The 21,949-nt window shown below is 43.0% G+C and overlaps 1 protein-coding gene across 10 annotated transcripts in view; it reads right to left on the minus strand.

Moving 5' to 3' along the window:
- The window catches only part of SNX25 (sorting nexin 25), a 113,096-nt gene that overhangs the window by 43,344 nt on the left and 47,803 nt on the right, over positions 1 to 21,949 (minus strand). For all 10 annotated transcript variants that reach the window (XM_081521742.1, XM_081521734.1, XM_081521738.1 and 7 more), the window contains exons 4-5: positions 19,211 to 19,383; positions 17,685 to 17,871 (exon numbers count right to left, since the gene is read on the minus strand). In XM_081521742.1, the coding sequence (XP_081377868.1) occupies positions 17,685 to 17,871; positions 19,211 to 19,383 (360 nt within the window). The remainder of the gene's footprint in view (positions 1 to 17,684; positions 17,872 to 19,210; positions 19,384 to 21,949) is intronic.

The raw sequence follows: 21,949 nt of genomic DNA on the forward strand, positions 1-21,949 counted from the left end.
CTCTGAATCTTTAAATAAGTTCCTCTCCTCCTCTTCCTCTAGACACCACCCTTCTCACCCATGGGTCAGCTGCATTAGCTGAACGGCCTGTTTCCTTCATGTCAACCTTCCTTTCTATCTCCCACCCAACCCACGCTGTGCAGCGCTGTCAAGGCACCTTCCTCAAGGACCACTCTCAGCACCTGCACCCCAGCTCAACCCCTCCAGGGACCTCCCCAGAAGAGGAACCCTCTGCTCCAGCCTCTGGGTCCCTCAGCAACCGGCGCTGGCCCCCTCGCTCAAGCCCCATAGAAACCTGGAGTGAAGTCAGGATGGCTTCCACACAGCTCTCCTCAAACTGTAGCCACTTGCCAGGCTTTTGCTTAAGCTGTTTCCTTCTGAAAACAATCTCCCTTTTTGTCCACCTAATTAGATCTTGCATATATTATTTCTTCCCGCAGGTCATCCTCAATCCCTCTCATTCACGTCAACATTTCTCCTCTCTGAAACCCTAAATTACTTCTGCTCTAAAATATCACCCATTTATCTACTATTTTCCACAAAGAATGTTGTGAATGAAGAAAATGGTGTGTCCGGGGATTTCAGGGCCTCGCCCTTCTTTTTAACATGGTAACACGTCTTGTACTTAAAAGCAAGCAGTGAGCCTAAGGCCATCTGAGGAAGAAGTATGTTCAAACAAATCCACAGAATTCTAACGTAATACCAGCTAACAGATTCCTTTCATCAGGTACCAGGTACCTAATTAAATACTTTATTTTACATTATCTCATTTAATCCTCACAAGGTACTACAATGAATCCCACGCTACAGACGGAGAAATTGGAGTTCAGGGGGATTAAGAAATCTATACAAGGTTTCACTGCTTTTAAGTACAAGTAAAGCCTAAAACAAAAATGTCAGAGCCTAAAACAAATTGTAGCTTTGTCTATGAAAAATGATATGCTGTTTTTCTCTCCAACTAAATCAGGAGCCTCTTGAAAACAGGGATTGAGTCTTGGATTCTGCAACCGGGCCTAGCTTGGCAGTGAATATTTTGGAGTGCCAGGGACGGAGTGTGTGTGTCCCCTGCAAAAGTCACAGGTGAAGCGTAAACCCCAGAGTCATGGTATTTGGAGGCAGGGCCTCTGAAAGGTCATTAGGTCTCGAGGGTGGTCCCTGCCTGTACAAAAGAGGCCCCAGAGAGCTCTCTCCACCTCGTGAGGACAGAGCGAGAAGACTGCTGCCTATGGACCAGGAAGCAGGCCCTCACCAGACACCCAGTCTGACTGCCAGCGGCTTGATCTCGGACTCTCCAAGCTCCAGAACCGGTAGAGAGAAATGTCTGTTCTTCGAGCCACCCATTCTGTGGTGTATTTGTGAGAGCAGTCCAAACCAAAGAGCTAAATCCCCAAGTGTTAACATCTGTAACAGTTAACAGGTACACATAACATCCTGAACAATCTGTTCTCTGGATGTTCTCAGCGATTCACACTCTGGAACAAATAAGTCATCAGAGGTACTGAGAAGATACACGCCATCTGAGGAAGAGGCATGTTCGAACAAGTCCACAGAATTCTAAAGTAACATCAGCTAACTGACTCCTTTCAGCGGGTACCAGGTACCTAATTAAATACTTTAATTTACATTACCTCATTTAATCCTCACAAGGTACTGTAACGAACCCCACGCTACAGAGGGAGAAACGGGAGTTCAGGGGGATTAAGAAATCTATACAAGGTCTCACTGCTTCTAAGTACAAGAACCAAAATTACAACCTGGGCCTGATTCTAAAGCTCATGCTCTTAGCCATTTTCCAGCTTCCCTAAAACTCAACAGGTTAGTGTTTATCATGTCTAAGGCCCTTCACAGCATATCAGCATGGCCAAGGCCAGACCATCTTTCCAGCCAAACTGCCTTCCACATCCCTCTCGGATACCGTTTTCCAGGCAAACCAGGCCACATGCAATGCTCCAAACACACTCCAGCTCTTTCCTACCTCGTGGCCTCTGCTTCGTTTCTTCTGCCTCCCACCCCTCACCTCTCCTCTTCACCTGCTGAAATCCTATTCACTCCAAAACACTCAGGCCTCGGCCAACTCCTCTCTGAAGCTTCCTAGATCCCGCTCACCTACGGCAGGAAATATTTGCTCCTACCCACTTCTTTAGCTCTTCACACTCTGCTTCTGGCCTGAATGTCTTGCTTCATATTTAGCGATTTACATCCACAGGGGCCTGCTGTTTTGAACAGTGAACACCCTGATGACCGGGGAAAGAATCGAGGGTCCAGAGCCAATTCATCTTTACAGATACCAGACCCTCCTCACTTGGTGCCCAGCACACAGGAGGCATCTGAAGACCCTGACTGAATCTGTAGAACTTGCTTTCACTTGATACCAAAAGGCAAAGCAGGAAAGGAAGGACTTTTCATTCCAAATGCTGGCCAAGGCTGATGGCACAGCCTTCCTGGTTGCCTGAGGAGCTATCGGGGGGTACCTGGTGCTCACTTGGCCCTTCCCCTCCAGAGAACGACACAGCCTTGCTGGTGCCAAGTTCAGTTCAACCACTGGGAGGACTATTATTTGTAGGCTTACTCTTGATCAGAAGAGCAGAGATTGTTAGTATCTGTTTGTCCAAAATGATGATGTAAACTCAAGTCTTAGGAGGAAGCAGCGTAGTAAGAATTCAGCTCTTTCCAATCCTCACAAGGTCCTACCTAGAGCATCTTTGCCTCAAGAATAATGAAAAAGTCACCCAAAGCCTGCTGGCACCTGTCACTGAGTCACCACCTCACTCCCTTCACATTTTTACACTTAGCTAAATTAACAAAGACTTAGACCAAGATTATTTTTATGAACTCTCCCCAACAATCTTAATCTCGCCTGAATGCTACACAGTCCTTCAAAATGTGTGCTTGGTCACTCAGTCACGTCTGACTCTTTGTGGCCCTGTGGACTGTAGCCCTCCAGGCTCCTCTGGTCCATGGGATTTCCCTGGCAAGAATACTGCAGTGGGTTGCCATTTCCTGCTCCAGGGGATCTTCCCAACCCAGGGATTGAACCTGGGTCTCTTGCGTCTCCTGCACTGGCAGGCGGACTCTTTACCACTTGTGCCACCTGGGAAGCACCAGCCTTCAAAATAATTACCTTGGAAATCAACACTTTTTACTATCAAATGTTCAGAACAGCTTTGGGATCCTATCAGACCTGATTTCAAAATTATTTAGAAGCCAAACCAAAAAAATTAGTCTCTCCACTTCATTAGTCTCATTCTTGAAATATGACTTTAGAGCTGTCTTGGGAGTGTACATGCTGGAACATCTTAGGAGAGTCAATGGCTGTGGACAAGTTCAGGTGCACAACACGGTAAATGATTTAAAATATCATCTTATATTAAAGTGAGCAAGGATCTACCATGGAACAGAATATCATATACATACAAATGTTTAAGAAGAAAATCAGAAATTTAAAAATAGTGTTTCAGAACTGCCACAGGCTACTCTGTAGTAGGCTAGGGATAATGTTTCCATTAAAGAGACTTCACATAAAGTGTTTAAAAAATGAAGCCATGGTGATTTCTGCTAGCTAAGCTGGCGCCGTCTCCCATGTCCATGACACTACTAAGATCTGCTGGATAATTTAGAAAGTGTATCAGTGTAGTTAAGAATGTGAGCTTTGGGGACTTCTCTGGTGGTCCAATGGCTAAGACTCTGTGCTCCCAATGCAAGGACCTAGGTTCAATCCCTGGTCAGGGAACTAGATCCCACATGCTGCAACTAAGATCTGACACAGCCAAATATTAATATATAAATATAAAACATAAAGAATGTGAGCTCTGGCACCAGATGGGCTTTGTTCAAATGCTGCTTTCAATGCTTATACAGTCACCCTGGGAAAATTTTTCAAGCTTTTAAAACTCAAGAGTCCTCATATGTAAGAAGAGGAATAGCAGCGTTTTTCCTCATAGGATTTTCATGAAGTTACATGAGAGAACTTAAAATATCTGGAACTGCATCTGCCTCACAGTGACAGTTTAACCACTATTACAATTACTGTCCTTTAACACTGCTGCGGACTCTCTAGATGTGTGTTGTTTAGGGGGATGCTGTGTGTATGCCTGTGAAATATATATAAAAGCCATTTTATAATAAGTAACCTTACTTTTTTTTTCCTATGAGAGTCTCAGCCTGATCAATCAAAGACCACCAGGGTCATCATAGTCCCAGAACATCAGGTTTCCTGACCCACTGCCATGAACAACGGGAACCATGGGGCATCTCCCCAAAGAAAAAGATAAAAGTTACCATAGGATTCTGGGGAAAGGCAGGGTGTGGATGAAATGTAAATGAAGCAGTGCTGTGACAGGCTCAAAGCCGGGCTTGTAAAAGGGTCAATTTCATATGAATTCAGGGCCCTACTCCTTGGAAACTACAAAGTTAAGGTCAGTGTAGGATGCTGAGTCCAGAAATCCCTATCTGCAACTCGGGGTTAAAATGGGGCTGCTTGTCTGTGTCAAAGTGACTGATACCCTCCAGGCAAGAATAGGATGTGTCACCTACTGATATAATTTCACACAGCGAAGTTTCTGATAAAATTTAGAGAGCCGTGCTTTTCAGTGAATAAGAAAGCAGGGGTTGCTCAGAAGGGAGACTCATCATGACATTTTACAGCTGTATTTGGAAGAAATACTATTTCCTGTTAACTTGGTAGCTGGTTTTAGTGTCTGCTCCCACTAGCCTGATAAACGGACAGGCAGATTTTACTTTCTCGGTCTGAGCTAATTTTCACTTTCTCTGAAGTAACATAACGCTCTTTCAAGAAAATGAGAAAATACACAAAAAACAACATTCAAAGTTAACTGCTATTAACATGTGGTATCTTTATAACCTTTTTTCTATGCACACATGATTTTCTTTCTGTTTTATAAGATGGAATTTTTGCTATAAATACTGGCTTCAAGCCTCTTTTTACAATTTATTTATTATTTATTTATTGGGCTGCACAGGTCTTATTTTCAGCATGTGGGATCAACTTCCCTGACCTGGGGTCAAACTCAGGTCCCCTGCATCGGGAGCTTGGAGTCTAAGCTATTGGACCACCAGGGAAGTTCTCTATAATTTATAAATCTATAGTTCAGTTCAGTTCAGACGCTCAGTCATGTCTGACTCTTTGAGACCCCATGGACTGCAGCACACCAGGCTTCCCTATCCATCACCAACTCCTGGAGCTTACTCAAACTCTTGTCCATTGAGTTGGTGATGCCATCCAATCATCTCATCCTCTGTCATCCCCTTCTCCTCCTGCCTTCAATCTTTCCCAGCATCAGGGTCTTTTCCAATGAATCAGTTCTTCGCATCAGGTGGCCAAAGTATTGGAGTTTCAGCTTTAGCATCAGTCCTTCCAGTGAATATTCAGGACTGATTTCCTTTAGGACTGACTGGTTTGAACTCTTTGCAGTACAATAGTTACTGTCTCCCAGTAGTATTAACTATTCTGTTTCCACACTATTATTACATGAGAATCCACTGTACAGGTAAGCCAAAACTTTTTTATCCAACCCTTATTGTTAGATGTTTTTAATTATCTTGAGCACGTCTCTATTTTAAATAAAATTACAAGAAACATTCTTGGAGAAATCTTTCCTTATATTCCTGATTATTTTCTTAAGATAAATTCTTATGAATAATGAATCTATCAGAAAAAAATGCATATTTTGTGCCCTGTTGTTCAGACTATAAAAGCTGTAACAGAAAGGACATAATTTCGACCCCTACCAGCAGGACACTCTTGATAACACACTAGGTGTCAAATTTTTAATCTTCACCAATATTATGAACAAAGAGAAGTATCTAATTTTAGCTTTTTGGTCTGAGTACTACTGAGGATGACAACAAGCTCCTGAGCTATCTTTTCAGGAGGTTTATTTAATGGTCTTAAGCAGGAAGTACCCAGAGCTATAGCACAAACAGGGGAAATTTTCAGTTAAGATTCAGAAGTAAGAAGCACTTTTTTCCCCCACTTTTCCAGTGTGCAGAAGGTGGATGATCCCACAGAGAGTCTAAGGCACGTTTCCCAGCCTTTTCCCATTCACAGCACACACAGCGAGTGACAGTATCTGATCAGGATACGGGGGTGACCACCATCCCAGCCACCTCGTGCGCTGAGGACACCTTCATCCTTGCACACCCACACACTGTATTTCAGTCACACTAGCTAGAAAGTTCTGCACCAGAGCAGCCTGAGGAATCCAAAGTGTATGTAAACACACACCCACACAATTCATGTAATATATACAGAAAATAATCTGGAAACATACATGTCAAGTAGTCATAGTTTTTAATCTGTCTGCAATAAGTAATTTCTATTTTCTTAATCTTTTCTGTATCTTTTAATCTTCCTAAAATAACAACTGTACATTCATTTGCTAGTTCCCAGAGTCTACAAAAAGTGCATGTTACAGAAGCAGCCAAAGTTCTGTCACCCTGGCCAGCTGGTGCCCTTGAGTTAACCTCAAGGACACCAAAGTTTTCCTCTGCTGCCAGTATCTCGTTTCTCTTGTGTTCCTCATATTTTTATGTCATTAATACTGTTATAAAGTGTTTACAGATGTATTTATAGCACCACTGCTATATGTTCCATTCCCAACTCTTTAAAGCATTTTCATTGAGACTATCTACTGCATATCACCTTCAGTTGCCTAGTTTTATCTTCTATACCAAAATGTCCTAACGACTTTTCATACCTTTGGAACCAAGTTTTTCTGCAATAAGATACTGTGTCACATCATCACCTCCATTAATCTTGTTCAAGTTAGGACCTGACAGTGTTCCTCCTCCTCCTGACAACTGTTATTTTTTCAGCTCTTACCGGGAGCCTAGCATGCCCTGCTTTATATGTGTTATCTCATTTAATTATCACAACAACCCTATGCCATAGGAACTATTTTCTCTGTTTCACAGTTAAGACTGAGGCTCAGCGTGGAAGCGACTTGCCTCCGGCCATGCACTTGGCAAGCAGTGAAGCCACAGTGCAAACCGGGCCTGTGAAATCCAGGCCTGTCGGACCCTCGAGCCAGTGTTGGTGGCCAGGGTCTGCCTTGATGCGCGATGCTTCACGAGACACTGACCTCTTACGTTGTTAACGCTCATTTGTCTCTAGAAGAACTGCATTTCTGTCAAGTGCAGGACATCCAAGGACAGGACATGCGCGGCCACGACTTACTCAGTGTGGGGCTGGAGTCGGCCCACCAGCCCTGGGCGGGCTCTGGAGAGCTGGCTGCTGTGTTTCAGGAATTAAACCCACCGTTATTAAAATTAAATTACACAAAGTAATGTATGGATGTGAGAGATGGACTGTAAAGAAAGCTGAGCACAGAAGAATTGATGCTTTTGAACTGTGGTGTTGGAGAAGACTCTTGAGAGTCCCTTGGACTGCAAGGAGATCCAACCAGTCCATCCTAAAGGAGATCAGTCCTGGGTGTTCATTGGAAGGACTGATGCTGAAGCTGAAACTCCAATCCTTTGGCCACCTGATGCGAAGAACTGATTCATTGGAAAAGACCCTGATGCTGGGAAAGATTGAAGGCGGGAGGAGAAGGGGACGACAGAGGATGAGATGGTTGGATGGCATCACCAACTTGATGGACATGAGTTTGCGTAAACTCTGGGAGTTGGTGATGGACAGGGAGGCCTGGCGTGCTGCAGTCCATGGGATCGCAAAGAGTCGGTCACGACTGAGTGACTGAACTGACCATTTTTTTAGGATTAAAAGTACTTGAAACTCACTGGTTCCTAATGATTTCATTCATTTCTTATCTCTGCAGGAGGTTCTTTACACCCACTGGGTCAGTGTACTGGAAATGCTGTATGAACACACACTGTGGGTCTCCTCCCAGCTCCGCATGTGCTGACGTCACGCTGGTGGCTTTCCACCGGCCGTGCTGGCAGTGTTGACACTGCAGGAACCGCCAGATGCTGCAAGTCAGGGGTAAGAAAAACCCTCCCCCCACAGAAACCAGCTGCTCACAAGGACCAGCAAACTGCCTCCACCACCCTTTACCACTCTTCACTACTCGTAAATCAGAAAGTTCTTTTGTTCCCCCAATCATCTGTAAAATTTTGTTTGTTTGTTTTCATCTTTTGCGCCACACTGCGTGGCGTGTGCGATCCTAGCTCCTCTGACCAGGGGTTGAACCCCCTGCAATGGAAGGGTGGAGTCTTAACCAATGGACGCCAGGGAAGGTCTGTGAGCACCACAATGTTTGTCTGTTTTGTTTTTGTAGAGGGACAGGCAGTACCCACAGACCTCACCCTCCTCTCAAACCCTTTATGTTTAAGTCCAAGAAGCTCCACCCCTGGCCTCTCTCCATCTCTCTCTCACTCCTCTCCTCCCAAGACGAGGAGGCTCTGCATCTGATCACAGAGGAGGAGGAACTGGGCAAGTGCAGTGCAGCCTTCCTGTGCCCTTTCCTCTCAGGGGCATGTGTTCTCTGCCTCCGGGGTGGCGGCAAGTGGACCACGCCCTCCAGGGATGAGCAGGCACAAGGAGAGGGATTCCAGTCCGGCAGTGCTGGGCAGGAAAGAAGGTCTAATTCTGAAACTCAGTTTTAGCCAGTGTGCTGCCCGCATGTGTAAACTACATTCTCCACAATCTGTCAGTAATAAAAGTGACACTGAGGTCTCCATTTGCCCTATTCCTTTACCCTAAGATGGATCAGATTTCAGGATGGACAGGATCACTGCTATTGATGATGTTGCTCACTTGCTCAGTCTGTTTGACTCTTTGCAACGTCACAGACCACAGCACACTAGGCTTCCCTGTCCTTCACTATCTCCAGGAGTTTGCTCAAACTCATATCCATTGAGTCAGCTGTATCATCCAACCGTCTCATCCTCTGTCACCCTCTTCTCCTCTTGCCCTCAACCCTTTCCAACATCAGGATCTTTTCCAATGAGTCAACTCTTCACATCAGGTGGCCAAAGTATTGGAGCTTCAGCTTCAACATCTGTCTTTCCAATGAACATTCAGGGTTGATTTCCTTTAGGATTGACTGGTCTGACTTCCATGCTGTCCAAGGGACTCTCAAGAGTCTTCTATAGCACCACAGTTTGAAAGCATCAATTCTTCTGCGCTTAGCCTTCTTTATGGTCCAACTCTCACAACTGTATATGATTACTGGAAAAACCAAAGCGTTGACTAGATGGACCCGATCATAAGGGCTCCTCAAACCCTAAGATGAAACACTGCATCCTAGCAGGCCATGAGGAGCTGCCCAGTCTTCACAATGATCTTAAGTCTATTTGCAAGCCTTGGTCTAGTGATTACAAACAATAACAATACCAGTACCAGCTAACAATTAGAAATACGCAGGTCCTGGGCCAAGTGCTTTACAGAAACTGACTTGTGGTTCTGTCATTCATGAAGCAGGGAACACTTACCCACACCTAACCCAGCTCCAGAGCTGCTCCAAACAAACACAAGCACATAATAGATCCTTTCCTTTCAGTGACAGAGTGAACTTCGCACCAAGATCCCCCTTCTCATATCACATTTTAATTGCTGCCAACACTTGGTCATCTTGCCTCCTAAATAAAAATAACTTGTGCTCTTGGATATGCTTAACTCCCACCTCAGTGCCCTCTGCTATTTCTCAGACACTGGAAGGAATCATCTTCTCAAGTCAGTGTACTTTTATTTTTCATAAAACTGAAAGATATTTTAGACACTTTTCATAGGCAGTCTCACATTTTAATGTGTTTTTAAAAACTAAATTTATATTCATTTATTCTTTTCATAAAGATTTGCCAGGCCTCTGTTTTACAGTTTGAATTTCCATCTCCCTGTCCGCCCACACGAGCCTTCCTTAGCGGTTACACATGCTCACTGATTTCTGACACGCTGCAATGGGTTGTCTTAAGTATGCTCGATTTCTTTTTTTCTTGTTCCTCTGTAACGTGACCCTATTTACTGCTCAAGATTCACATTTTCAGAATCCTGTTCAAAACACTAGACATTCAAATAATTTGAATTCTTCTACATAGCAGCATGAGATTTTAAGAATTTCATTATTTTTTTAAATTTTTAATTAGTTTATTTATCTATTTTTTAACTTTACATTATTGTATTTGTTTTGCCATACATTGCCATGAATCCACCATGGGTGTACATGTGTTCCCCTTCCAGAACCCCCTTCCCCCGTTCCTCCCCATCCCATCCCTCTGGGTCACCCCGGTGCACCAGCTCCGAGCGCCCTGTATCATGCATCGAACCTGGACTGGCAATTCGTTTCACATATGATAATTTACATGCTTCAATGCCATTCTCCCATATCATCCTGCCCTCGCCCTCTCCCAGAGAGTCCATAGTACTGTTCTGTTTATCTGTGTCTCTTTTGATGTCTCGCATACAGGGTTATCTTTACCAATTGACTAAATACCATATACATGTGTTAGTATACTGTATTGGTGTTTTTCTTTCTGGCTTACTTCACTCTGTTTAATAGGCTCCAGTTTCATCCACCTCATTAGAACTGATTCGAATGTATTCTTTTTAATGGCTGGGTAATATTCCATTGTGTATATGTACCACAGCTTCCTTATCCATTCATCTGCTGATGGGCATCTAGGTTGCTTCCATGTCCTGGCTATTATAAACAGTGCTGTGACGAACATTGGGTGCCAGGAGCCAGCTCACGAGATCCCACCCATGACAGGGTCATGAGGAAAAGGACTGATTTGAGCAAGGCTTCTCAGGCCTCAGGGATTCTCGAAAGGCTGCCTCAGCGCTCACCTTAAAGATGATATCCGTCTTTCTGATGTTTACTATAATAAACCCCTTCTTATTTTCTATGACTTAGGCAAAAGGCCTTTCCTGATTCCCTTCTAAAATAGATCATTCTGAAACCTCAAATCAACAAGGCCCCTGAACGGTAGCACCCGAAATAAAATTATCTGGGATATAGAGTATGCTGATCTAAATTCCTTTTGCTAACATATTGGTTTGTTTAATAAATGTACCTATGCCTTTGGAGCTAATGTGCATAACTGCTCCCTAGTAATAAAACAGCATTGAGAGTCTCCGCACAGAAAGCCCCTATGGGCACAAAACCTTTCGCAGGAAAAAAGGCTTGTTAGGAAATACAAAAAATATTGCTTTGTGAAACGTTACTTAATCTATATTTACTCACTATGTTTTTACTCTTAACGTATTTAGCCTATATAATGAAAGCATAATAGTTAAAGATTTATATAAATAGAAGTTTAGCTTTAATACAAATAATAAGACAATTGTTGATTTAACTGATGATTCTTACTTAAAGCTGAACTTCAGCTTGCTGTTCTATGACTTTATGGAACCACATTCTTTTCTGTTAAGCTCAAGGCGTAGAGTAAATTACCGAAAACAGGTTTTACCTTAAAACTTCCTGTTGATGAATTCTTTCCTGATGTGCCCGATACAAAAGTGTTCTGACTGATCAACCCTTATCAGTGGAGAGTCACAAGGTGTTAGCAGGCCACCAGGCCAGAAGATGATGTAAACAAAATGAGGCTTTTTGTAACTAAAGACATGCAAACTAAAGACATGCAAACGGCTTCGATGAGGGTCGAAACTGCTGGCACATTGAGCTAACTTGATAGGCTGATTAAGATATACCCATTAAGCTAAGTTGGTATGTTCCTTGAGCTAAGTTGGTATGTCCCTTAAGCTGAATTGGTATGTCCCTTAAGCTGAATTGGTATGACTCTATACTTTACATTTGTTTCTATATACCACTAAAAATATAAAAGCTGTCTTAAAAACAATAAAGTCAGAAGACACTTGGAAACACCGAGACTTGCTGTGTCTTCTCATTCGTATCGCCGACGCCGTCCATCCTGAGGGAACTCTGGACCCGCTGGAGCTGGACTCCGGCAATTGGGGAACACGTGTCTCTTTCAATTCTGGTTTCCTCAGTCTGTATGCCCAGCAATGGGATTGCTGGGTCATATGGCAGTTCTACTTCCAGTTTTTTGAGAAATCTCCACACTGTTCTCCATAGTGGCTGTACTAGTTTGCATTCCCACCAACAGTGTAAGAGGAGTCCCTTTTCTCCACACCCTCTCCAGCATTTATTGCTTGTAGTCTTCTGGATAGCAGCCATTCTGACGGGCGTAAAATGGTACCTCATTGTGGTTTTGATTTGCATTTCTCTGATAATGAGTGATGTTGAGCATCTTTTCATGTGTTCATTAGCCATCTGTATGTCTTCTTTGGAGAAGTGTCTGTTTAGTTCTTTGGCCCACTTTTTGATTGGGTCGTTTATTTTTCTGGAATTGAGCTGCAGGAGTTGCTTGTATATTTTTGAGATTAATTGTTTGTCCATTGCTTTGTTTGCTATTATTTTCTCCCATTCTGAAGGCTGTCTTTTTACCTTGCTTATAGTTTCCTTTGTTGTGCAAAAGCTTTTAATTTTAATTAGGTTCCATTTGTTTATTTTTGCTTTTATTCCCAATATTCTGGGAGGTGGGTCATAGAGGATCCTGCTGTGGTTTATGTCGGGGAGTGTTTTGCCTATGTTTTCTTCTAGGAGTTTTATAGTTTCTGGTCTTACATGTAGATCTTTAATCCATTTTGAGTTTATTTTTGTGTATGGTGTTAGGAAGTGTTCTAGTTTCATTCTTTTACAAGTGGTTGACCAGTTTTCCCAGCACCACATGTTAAAGAGATTGTCTTTTCTCCACTGTATATTCTTGCCTCCTTGGTCAAAGATAAGGTGTCCATAGGTGCGTGGATTTATCTCTGGGCTTTCTATATTGTTCCATTGATCTATATTTCTGTCCTTGTGCCAGTACCATACTGTCTTGATGACTGTGGCTTTGTAGGAGAGCCTGAAGTCAGGCAGGGTGATTCCTCCAGTTCCATTCTTCTTTCTCAAGATTGCTTTGGCTATTCAAGGTTTTTTGTATTTCCATACAAATTGTGAAATTATTTGTTCTTGTTCTCTGAAGAATACCGTTGGTAGTTTGATAGGGATTGCATTAAATCTATACATTGCTTTGGGTAGCATACTCATTTTCACTATATTGATTAAGAATTTTATTATTTTTAATATCTTATCTTCATGTGCAGATGTACCTAAACTGATTCAGAGTTGAAAAATCCAATGCATTATGACAGCCAAAGAAAAAATAATTAGAAACCCCCTCAGTAACCCATGCCAATGTTAGTCACAATCTCTTCAGTTAATCCAGTTAGGCCCACTGCCTCTTGCTTTAGTAAAACTGAAAACACGACATCAATCTCAGTATGTGCTAGATAAAAGGTTTCCTTCTCTTCTCCAAACTAAATAATCTTTAATTTTAACCTTTCATTTATTATTAGAATTTCCTCTCTATTTTTAGGTTCTCCACACTGCTCTGTAAATGAGGGTCAGAAATAAACAAATACAGAACTGAAAAATCTAATAAAGATCAGGCTGGCGGTAAATGAGATTATGGCAGTGACAGGCTGCTCTGATTTACTTTATTACTACTCGTTTCTCTGGCAGTCTGTCACTGCCTTGATAAAAGGTGATGGCGCTTCTGATGGTTATCGTGTGGGTTATACCCACGCCAGGGTCAGTGCCTGCCAAGCCCCACCAACAGTAGAGTCGTCTCCACACCGGCAGGCAATCCCACAAGACTGGGGCCGTGTCTCACTGCTGTTCTCTGCCCACCTGGCTGGCAGGTCACCCAGCTCTACAAATGGGGTGTGAAGTCAGGCAGACTTGAGTTCAAACCCCAGCTCTGTTTCTGATTAGCTTTGATCCAGGGCAAGTTGTTTCGCTCTCCTCAACCAAGCCATGAGCAACAGACACCTACTGTACATGGTGGTTATAAGGATCAATGATTATTATAAAGAACCTTGCATTGTGTGGGATACATATTAGATTGTCAACAAACGGTAGCTTCAAACAAAAAGAGCTTTCCTTTCTTGAGCAATTGCTTGGCATCTCTTTAACCATGGCGAATGTCCAGGTCAGGAAAGCCCATTCCCACAGCCTGTGTGGGAAGCAGAGCTGCTCCGCCTTACTCTAACCACACAGCACATAGGACTGGGGCAAACATGCCTACCTGCCTATTCCATACCCATTCTTTTTCCTTCCTTCCTCCATCTATAACTAAGCCTAAGGGTGCCCAGAAAAAGCCTACTTGTTTTTTTCTCAATTGTTTTGACCAACACAACATAAGCAAAAATGTCATGTAGCAGCTTCTAGAAATTTCCTTAAAAGACAGGCAGTGCATGCATGTCCTATGCCACCATCTTTCCCGGCCTCCCTCCCACTTCCTGGGATGGGGATATGATGGCTGGCATCCTAGAGAACATCCTGAACCATGAGGACTCTGGAATACAGGAGGGCAGAGCAGTGAGCTAGGAGGAGCCTGGGTCCTTGAGAAGGTTGGGGCCCCACTGGGTACTCCAGACTTCTTCTGTGTAAGGAAGAAAACACCCTCTGTTCTTTGACAAGCTGTCATTATTCTGTGGGTTTTCCAATTTTCAGCTGAATCTAAACCTAACTAACATAAGATGGGGCTTCCCAGGTGGCACTAGTGGTAAAGAACCTGCCTGCCAATGCAAAAGACACAGATGCAGGTTCGATCCCTGGGTCAGGAAGATCCCCTGGAGAAGGGCATGGCAACCCACTCCAGTATTCTTGTCTGGAGAATTTCATTGACAGAAGAGCCTGGCAGGCTACAGTCCATAGAGTTGCAAAGAATCAGGCACGACTGAAGAGACTAAGCAAGCATGTGCAATGTAAGTACAGTATCTCCAAACTGTTCTTGGAATTAAACCAGTGGCTCTTAAGCAAGAACATTTTTGTCCCCCAGAGGATATGTGGCAATGTCCAGAGACATTCTGGGTTGTCACAACTCCGGGGGTGCTACTGGCATTCAGCGGAGGGAGGCCAGAGGAGCTGCTTATGTTCTACAGTAAGTTGAACAACCCCCACAACAAAGGATCATCCAGCTCCACGTGTCAATTTTGGCAAGGCTGAGAAACCTCGGATTAAACACATCTCTCGGGAAGGTCAGGGATAAGATGCCCTTCGCTCATGACAGTAAACCTGGCAGAAGAATGAGGTGCCCGGATCAGTTAGTGTTCTCCCCGTCAGAGTTACCATGCGCCTCATACAGTATAAACAGTTTTCAAAGAATCAGAATAGAATGAATTACATGACAAGACATCTGGCAAAAACTTCAGACTGGCAGCATGTGAGAGGATACTACATTTAAAAGAGATATCTACGATTCCCTGGGAAGTTGATGCCCAAGTTCCACTCCAGACCAGTTATAACAAAGTTCCCAGGGGTGAGGCCTAGGCATCTGTACTTTCCATGGAGGAGCAAATAATTTTCATTAGAGTAACTTTTCACAAACACCCTTAAGAATTTCAGAATGCAGACAGCCCTGGATACGCCAGATACCTGGACCACAACCTGCCTACTTGTTTACAAAAGGTTCTGTTGGGGCCTTTCATTTCTCCTTTGCTTAATGTTCACTTCGACTACTGCTTTATCTTCAAAATAAAGGAACATGCGGTCTTTTCTCTAGTCCGGCTGTGACTGCTGCATTTCACCGGTGGGTGTATCTTAGCTCTGAACGAGGCTCTCTGCCTTTGCTCGATGGTGGCCATCGCCCCACCAGCCACTCCACCACTGGAATCTTATCAGCAGACCTTTAACATCCTGCATCAACACGACATTCAGATTACTGGCTCCAGTTTTGGTAGCAGAGCTTTTCACTGCTCCTACTAGAAGACCCAGAAAATTCAAAATATTAACCCAGTCTAACTCCCATATCCTTAGTTTGACATCTTGGAGGCTAGAGAAGAAGAACAAGGAAGTAGCCTCAAAGGGACAGGGGGATCTCAAGCTGTAATTTTTAAAAGTCTGCTTGATTCTAACATATAGCCAGGGTTAAAGACCACTAATTCAGTGTGCCTGCTGGATGCATTTCTAGCTCTATAATCCTACCATGAAAGCATCTCATGTTGACTCAGAAAAAAAGAAAACAAATTTTTTTTGTAGTTCTATAGGAGAAGGCAATGGCACCCCACTCCAGTACCCTTGCCTGGAAAATCCCATGGATGGAGAAGCCTGGTAGGCTACAGTCCATGGGGTCGCTAAGAGTCGGACACGACTGAGCGACTTCACTTTCACTTTTCCCTTTCATGCACTGGAGAAGGAAATGGCAACCCACTCCAGTATTCTTGCCTGGAGAATCCTAGGGACGGCGGAGCCTGGTGAGCTGCCATCCATGGGGTCGCACAGAGTCGGACACGACTGAAGCGACTTAGCAGCAGCAGCAGCAGCAACTGCAGAACTACAAATAGCACATTCAAGGGTTTTTTGCTGTTGTTTGTTTATTTTTAATGCATTCTAGTCTAGCAGAGCTGAATGACTATTTCCTTTAGAAAACACTCATCTTTCTTTCAAGCTTCCCAAGTTATGCAGTGGTAAAGAATCCCCCTGCCAAGCAGGATGTGTGGGTTCAATCCCTGGGTTGGGAAGATCCCAGAGGAAGAAATGGCAACTTATTCCAGTATCGATGCCTGGGAAATCCCATGAACAGAAGAGCCTGGAGGGCTACAGTCCAGGGGGTCGCAAAGAGTCAGGACTGAGCAACTAAGCACACACGTGTGCATCTTTTTTCAAATATGTATGAAACAAAGATGGTTTCACTTAGTCTAAGTAAGATGCAATTTCTGCTTTAGGCAGCCTATCCCAAAATTTTACTGGGGGCAATTTGAAGACAGGGACCTAAAATGCTAATAAAAGTCAGAGACCAGAGTCCTCTAACTGTACAGGAAAAACAACGGGACAGTTGAGATTGTGATGGAAGAAAGCAGCTCCATTTGTGCTGATGAGCCGCCTCGATGTGGGTTTCAGACAGAAGTCTGATAAAAAGCAATTCTCTCTGTCAATACGAGTGGGCAGAGTTGACCCTTAAATAAGAGGTCAGTATTTTTTTTTTATTGGATGAATAAATAGCTAAGTAACAAGATACTTTATGCAGCGTCACCTCCTCTTTGAGCAGAAAGATCAATCCCTGCTGTCATAGAGTTGTTCCCGGCAGCCTCTCCAGTATAAGCAGCAGAGAGTAAGAACTGGTCCTGGGTCTGTGCCTCAGATACAGTGAACAGGGACAACCACCCCGAGGATGAAACATACAACACTGCCGCCTCAAAGAGAGCTGCCTGAGATGCTACGATACAGCAAAGCCCACGGAACGCTCCCAGCCACAGGTCAGGGAAGGAGGCTGGACTCCCCTATGAAAGATACTCCTGGGGTGTTATTTCCAATGTGTTTTCTGAAGAACCCTTTATTCCCCAAACTGGGCCTCTGTGTTTTCTAAGAAAAAAGAAAATCAACACAAATGTTCTACACTGTAATTTTAAACACACATCAGTTCCTTCCACTGCTTTCCCAGAGGAAGCATCTGAGCAGCTACGCAGGTTCTAACAACTGAACGACTTTCTATTATAACCTAATCATTTGAAAAACATGGTACTTTGAACAAACGAACTCCACTACTAAGGGAGAAGCTCGATAAATTTTGTTGTTACTGATTAGTGAGATTTATGGACTTCCTTTATTTCTGCTTCTCTGACAACCACTTTTTTTTTTTTGAACCTAACCAGGCAGAGAAGGATAATTAGTAGCATTGTCATGCTATAATTAAAGACCAAATACCTGAGCTGCTTCAGGAACTCAACATCAGAGTTGCTGTTAATGAGCTTGATGAACTCTTCATAGGAAGGCGCGTACGTGTAGGCTCTCTTGTGATGTTCGTTCATGTGCTCCCTGCGCTCCAGCTGGGCGAGTAGCATCTGGTTAATGTAATCTGGGTTACTAAGCAGCTCCACCACCGGCTTCAAGACTGCGGGAGAGAAGAGAGCAACACTGAAAAGACCTTCTCCTTCAGAGGAGCTGTGTTCATGCTTCTATAACAAACTGCACCTGGCAAACACTGTAAAACCACCCAAGTGGGCTGCACAAGTGTGCATGCATGTGCAAGCACATGCACACACACAACATACACACGGACCCATCCCTCTGGGTCTGCTACCAGCTAAGGCTACAACCAAGTGGTCATTTTAACAAATGAGTTACATGGAGAAGAATGATGAAAGAAAGACATTCGGAGCCCAAGCGGTTTAACAAAGCTATCAAAATTAAGTACATTCATTTTTTGCCTTTTATTTCCATTATAAGGCTCAACATGCTTCGTCTGCCAAAAGGTTGAAAGCTAACATTCTCCCAACCGGTGAAACAGACCTCAGGGAGGAAGTTGTGAGAAAGCCAATGACACCATGAAAGAGTCATCCTACAAACTTCAGGTTAAAAAGGTCGCCTTCTCTCTATGGTTGGCTGTATCAGCTAATGGGAGGAGCTGGCTAATCCTGAGATAATAAATGAGACATTAAATCAATGCATATAAACACAATGTTATTTGAGATTCTGAAGTAGGAAAAGTTCCTCTTTAGATGTTTTCTTCCATTTTTCTTATCCTAGCTAAGCATTTCCTTGGATACTCTTTTTTTCTAATAACCGCATTATATTGTGGTACAGTTCCTTTTTTACATATTCTAAGTCACATATGTTGGTGGTGGTGCTATGCTCAGTCATGTCCGACTTTTTGTGACCCCATGGACTGTAGCCCGCCAGGCTCCTCTGTCCATGGAATTCTCCAGGCAAGAATACTGGAGTGGGTTGCCATTTCCTACTCCAGGGGATCTTCCTGACTTAGGGACTGAACCTGCATCTCTTGCATTTCCTGCATTGGCAGGTGGATTCATTACTACTGCTCCACCTGTGAAGACCTAAGTCACATATACGTATTATCAATGAATACTGCAGCAAAGGTATTTTAAGTGAATGCATACTAGAGCTTGAATACAGATATTCTTTTGTTAATGCATATAATGGATGCTACATTGTAAAGGGCATAAGGAATGGTTACTTGTTATAAAAAAAAAATGAAATGGACTATGTATTTGGGAATATGTTACATAAAAAAATTTATCACATAGGGCCAAGTGATGTCTTCTTTGAGTGACATTTAAAACTTGATCTTTTGAAAATACTTTAATTCTCATATATCCTACAGTATACAAGGTCTGTACAGGTATCATATAAAATGTTCTCACATTAGTGTGGAGCACGTTGGTTTGCATTAAGTATCGCATTAGTAATATCAATTAATTATGAAAGTCTACCTTTTGTTGTCAGAATTTCTGCGAGCATTATGCGTAAGCTGAGAGACTGGACATCCTTTGAAGGGAGGAGACAGAGCACCAGAACCCGAGAACACGTCTGTAGAAATCTTACTTCATCCTTCGAGTTCCTCAAGCAAGAATGCAACACAAAAGGCCTCGGCTGCTCTTCATGTCTGAAAAAATAAATACATGGACAGAGGGAAAAGGAAGGAAAGAAATTTCTGAAACAATCTGATCATGTACCATTAGGTTAAAAAAAAAAATTTCAAATGGGCAACACATCAGTTTTAATAACTATGTTCACTCTTCGACTATCAATAGTAAATAATTTTCTCAACCACAGACTAATCTGGAAAAATGGCCTTTTGGGATTTCTAACTTTAAGTAGCATGAACGGTTATACAGAACTCCCGAATCATAGCAACAACAATCCAGAAAGGGGTCAGTGTCTCTTTAGCTAGATTCTAAAATCTCCTAGGTCTCTTTTTAAATGTCATCTAGAGTTTCCTTAAAAAAAAAAAAAAATCTGACAAAGCATAAACCAGGGTCACCAGGTCCTGACAGCATCCTTCTGTCAGCGTCCTTACTGCAATTCCTAGTACTTACCTCTGGGTTCTCATGCCTTGAGTAAGCAAAAGGATGTTAACCTTCTATACATTTCATATGTGCAGTATTACTTAATCTTTCCACCTACATCAAGAAGTGTATATTATCATCGCCATTTTACAGATGAGAATGTTAAGGATCTGAATGAGTGAACAATCCAAAGTCATAGAGGTAACTAATGGTAGACATAATTCAAGTTCTGCTCTCACTCACACATCCCCAAGTCTTTAACACAAAGCCAGAATTAGAGATTAAGATGAAAAGGAAAAAAAAAATTCAGAGATGAAGAAAAGCATTATTTTGTCCCTTAAACAGCACGCCTGTGCTTTATGAGTAAAAAGAATACACAGACTGTAAAAAGCAGGCTATGAAATTAAAGATGCTATTGATTTAATAGCATAAAAACAATCATTAAAAAATTGTCCTGAAACATGTTAGAACAAGACAGATGGGGCAAAGGAAGAGGAAGCAGGCAAGAATTAAGTGTGATCTGGATTGACTTAGAGCAGCCAACGGCATGTCGGCTGGGAAATAAATACAGGCTGACCGGAAAGCTGCCTCCACACAATTGCCCAACAGTCAACCAGAGGATGTGTCGCTTTTATTAATGCAATGTATTATTCTCTTGCCTGACTGTGGCCAATTCAATTGGGTGCCTCCTGGCTGCCATTGTCATTTTGCAGTCAATGGAAATCTGCACCCCAATGGCGATTTCCAGGGCGAACGCACAGTTTATCTGGGGCAGGTGAGTGCAGAGATCACCACAGAACCTAGATGCATTTCTCCCCAGTCTCATTGTGTGACGTGTAGAAGGTGAGGCACAATCAGATATTAGATCCCCAGCATTCACCTCCAGGGCACCACCATCTATCTGCAAAACACCAGTGACCTACTGGCACTTTTTCAAATATCCATAATCTCAGAGAACAGTGATAGAGTTCCTTCCTTTAATAAGAATCATCAACTAGAGCTTCTAGGCACAGCCCAGACACAAATAAATCTATCCTTGGCACAAGAAAACTAGAGGTCCAAACAGAAGGCTCTTCTAAAATGCAATCAAGCCTCTGTTTCTATTATTCTGATGCTTACTCATAATATCTTTATATAATCCACAAAAGCAGTCATTTCGCAAGCTGGTAAATAAATGTCTCAATGAAAAATACATTCTCATGTTGAAATCAGATAATCATAAAAACAGTCCATTTCTCTAACCACTTGCTCTTCTCCCAAACCTAAATTCATCAGTCTTCTAACTGGAATAAAACAATGATCTAAAAATACTGTCTTCTACTGAGCCATAATTTAAATACTTTAAAATGAGCTTTCACTGATGACAGTATTCACCAGACAGAACTAGGGAGCACTTTATGGAGCAGATGCCATAGCCGATTTAGGTGCTGTGTGGGGCTCAGCACACTCAAGAGAGGCTGAAGCTTCTGAGACTCCAGCGAGGTGACCCTTATAACTTCCTCATCGGTTCACATACCCCCTCCTTACTGGAAGTTACTTTCTCTAAAAACAATGGTTTTCAAAGGGTGGTGTGCAGGCTCCCATGTATCCCCCAGACACTGTCAGGGGGTCTGTGAGGTCCAAACCCTATTCACAGCAACAAAACAATTCCATGTGTCTCGCCTGCTCTCACAAGTTGTAGTGGAGTTTCCCAGAGGCTACAGGCTGTGTGGTGACCTTGTCACTCTTGACGGTGAGTGGAAAGCGTACTGTGCATTCTCACACTTAAAAAAAGTCTTAGTTTAATATCTGATATGATAAATATTGATAGATATGATGAGTGCTGAGCTGGTAAATGTTTAACAACTGGCTCTCCAAGGGGAAAAAAGCTCCTATTTGGAGCATTTGCCCCATTTCACGGGGTCAGTACTCCCGCTGTGACCAATTACAAAGTGACAAGGTGGTGATCACTGATCTCAGGGTTGCTTCTGCACCAGCACAAGCTGGCCCTGGGACCCCATGGCTCTAACCCACACCGGCAAAAGCTCTTTCAGGTCCTCGACAACCTTCAAGAGCACAGGGCTATTCTCAGACCAGGAAAACTGAAAACCGCTGCTCCACAGTAAATTTTTCAAACTGTGGATTGGGACCCACAAGGAACAACATAAAATTTAATCTCAGATG

The sequence above is a fragment of the Giraffa tippelskirchi genome, chromosome 8 (genome assembly GCF_054371585.1).
Source record: "Giraffa tippelskirchi isolate mGirTip1 chromosome 8, T2T-mGirTip1v1.2.pri, whole genome shotgun sequence".
Taxonomy (NCBI): domain Eukaryota; kingdom Metazoa; phylum Chordata; class Mammalia; order Artiodactyla; family Giraffidae; genus Giraffa; species Giraffa tippelskirchi.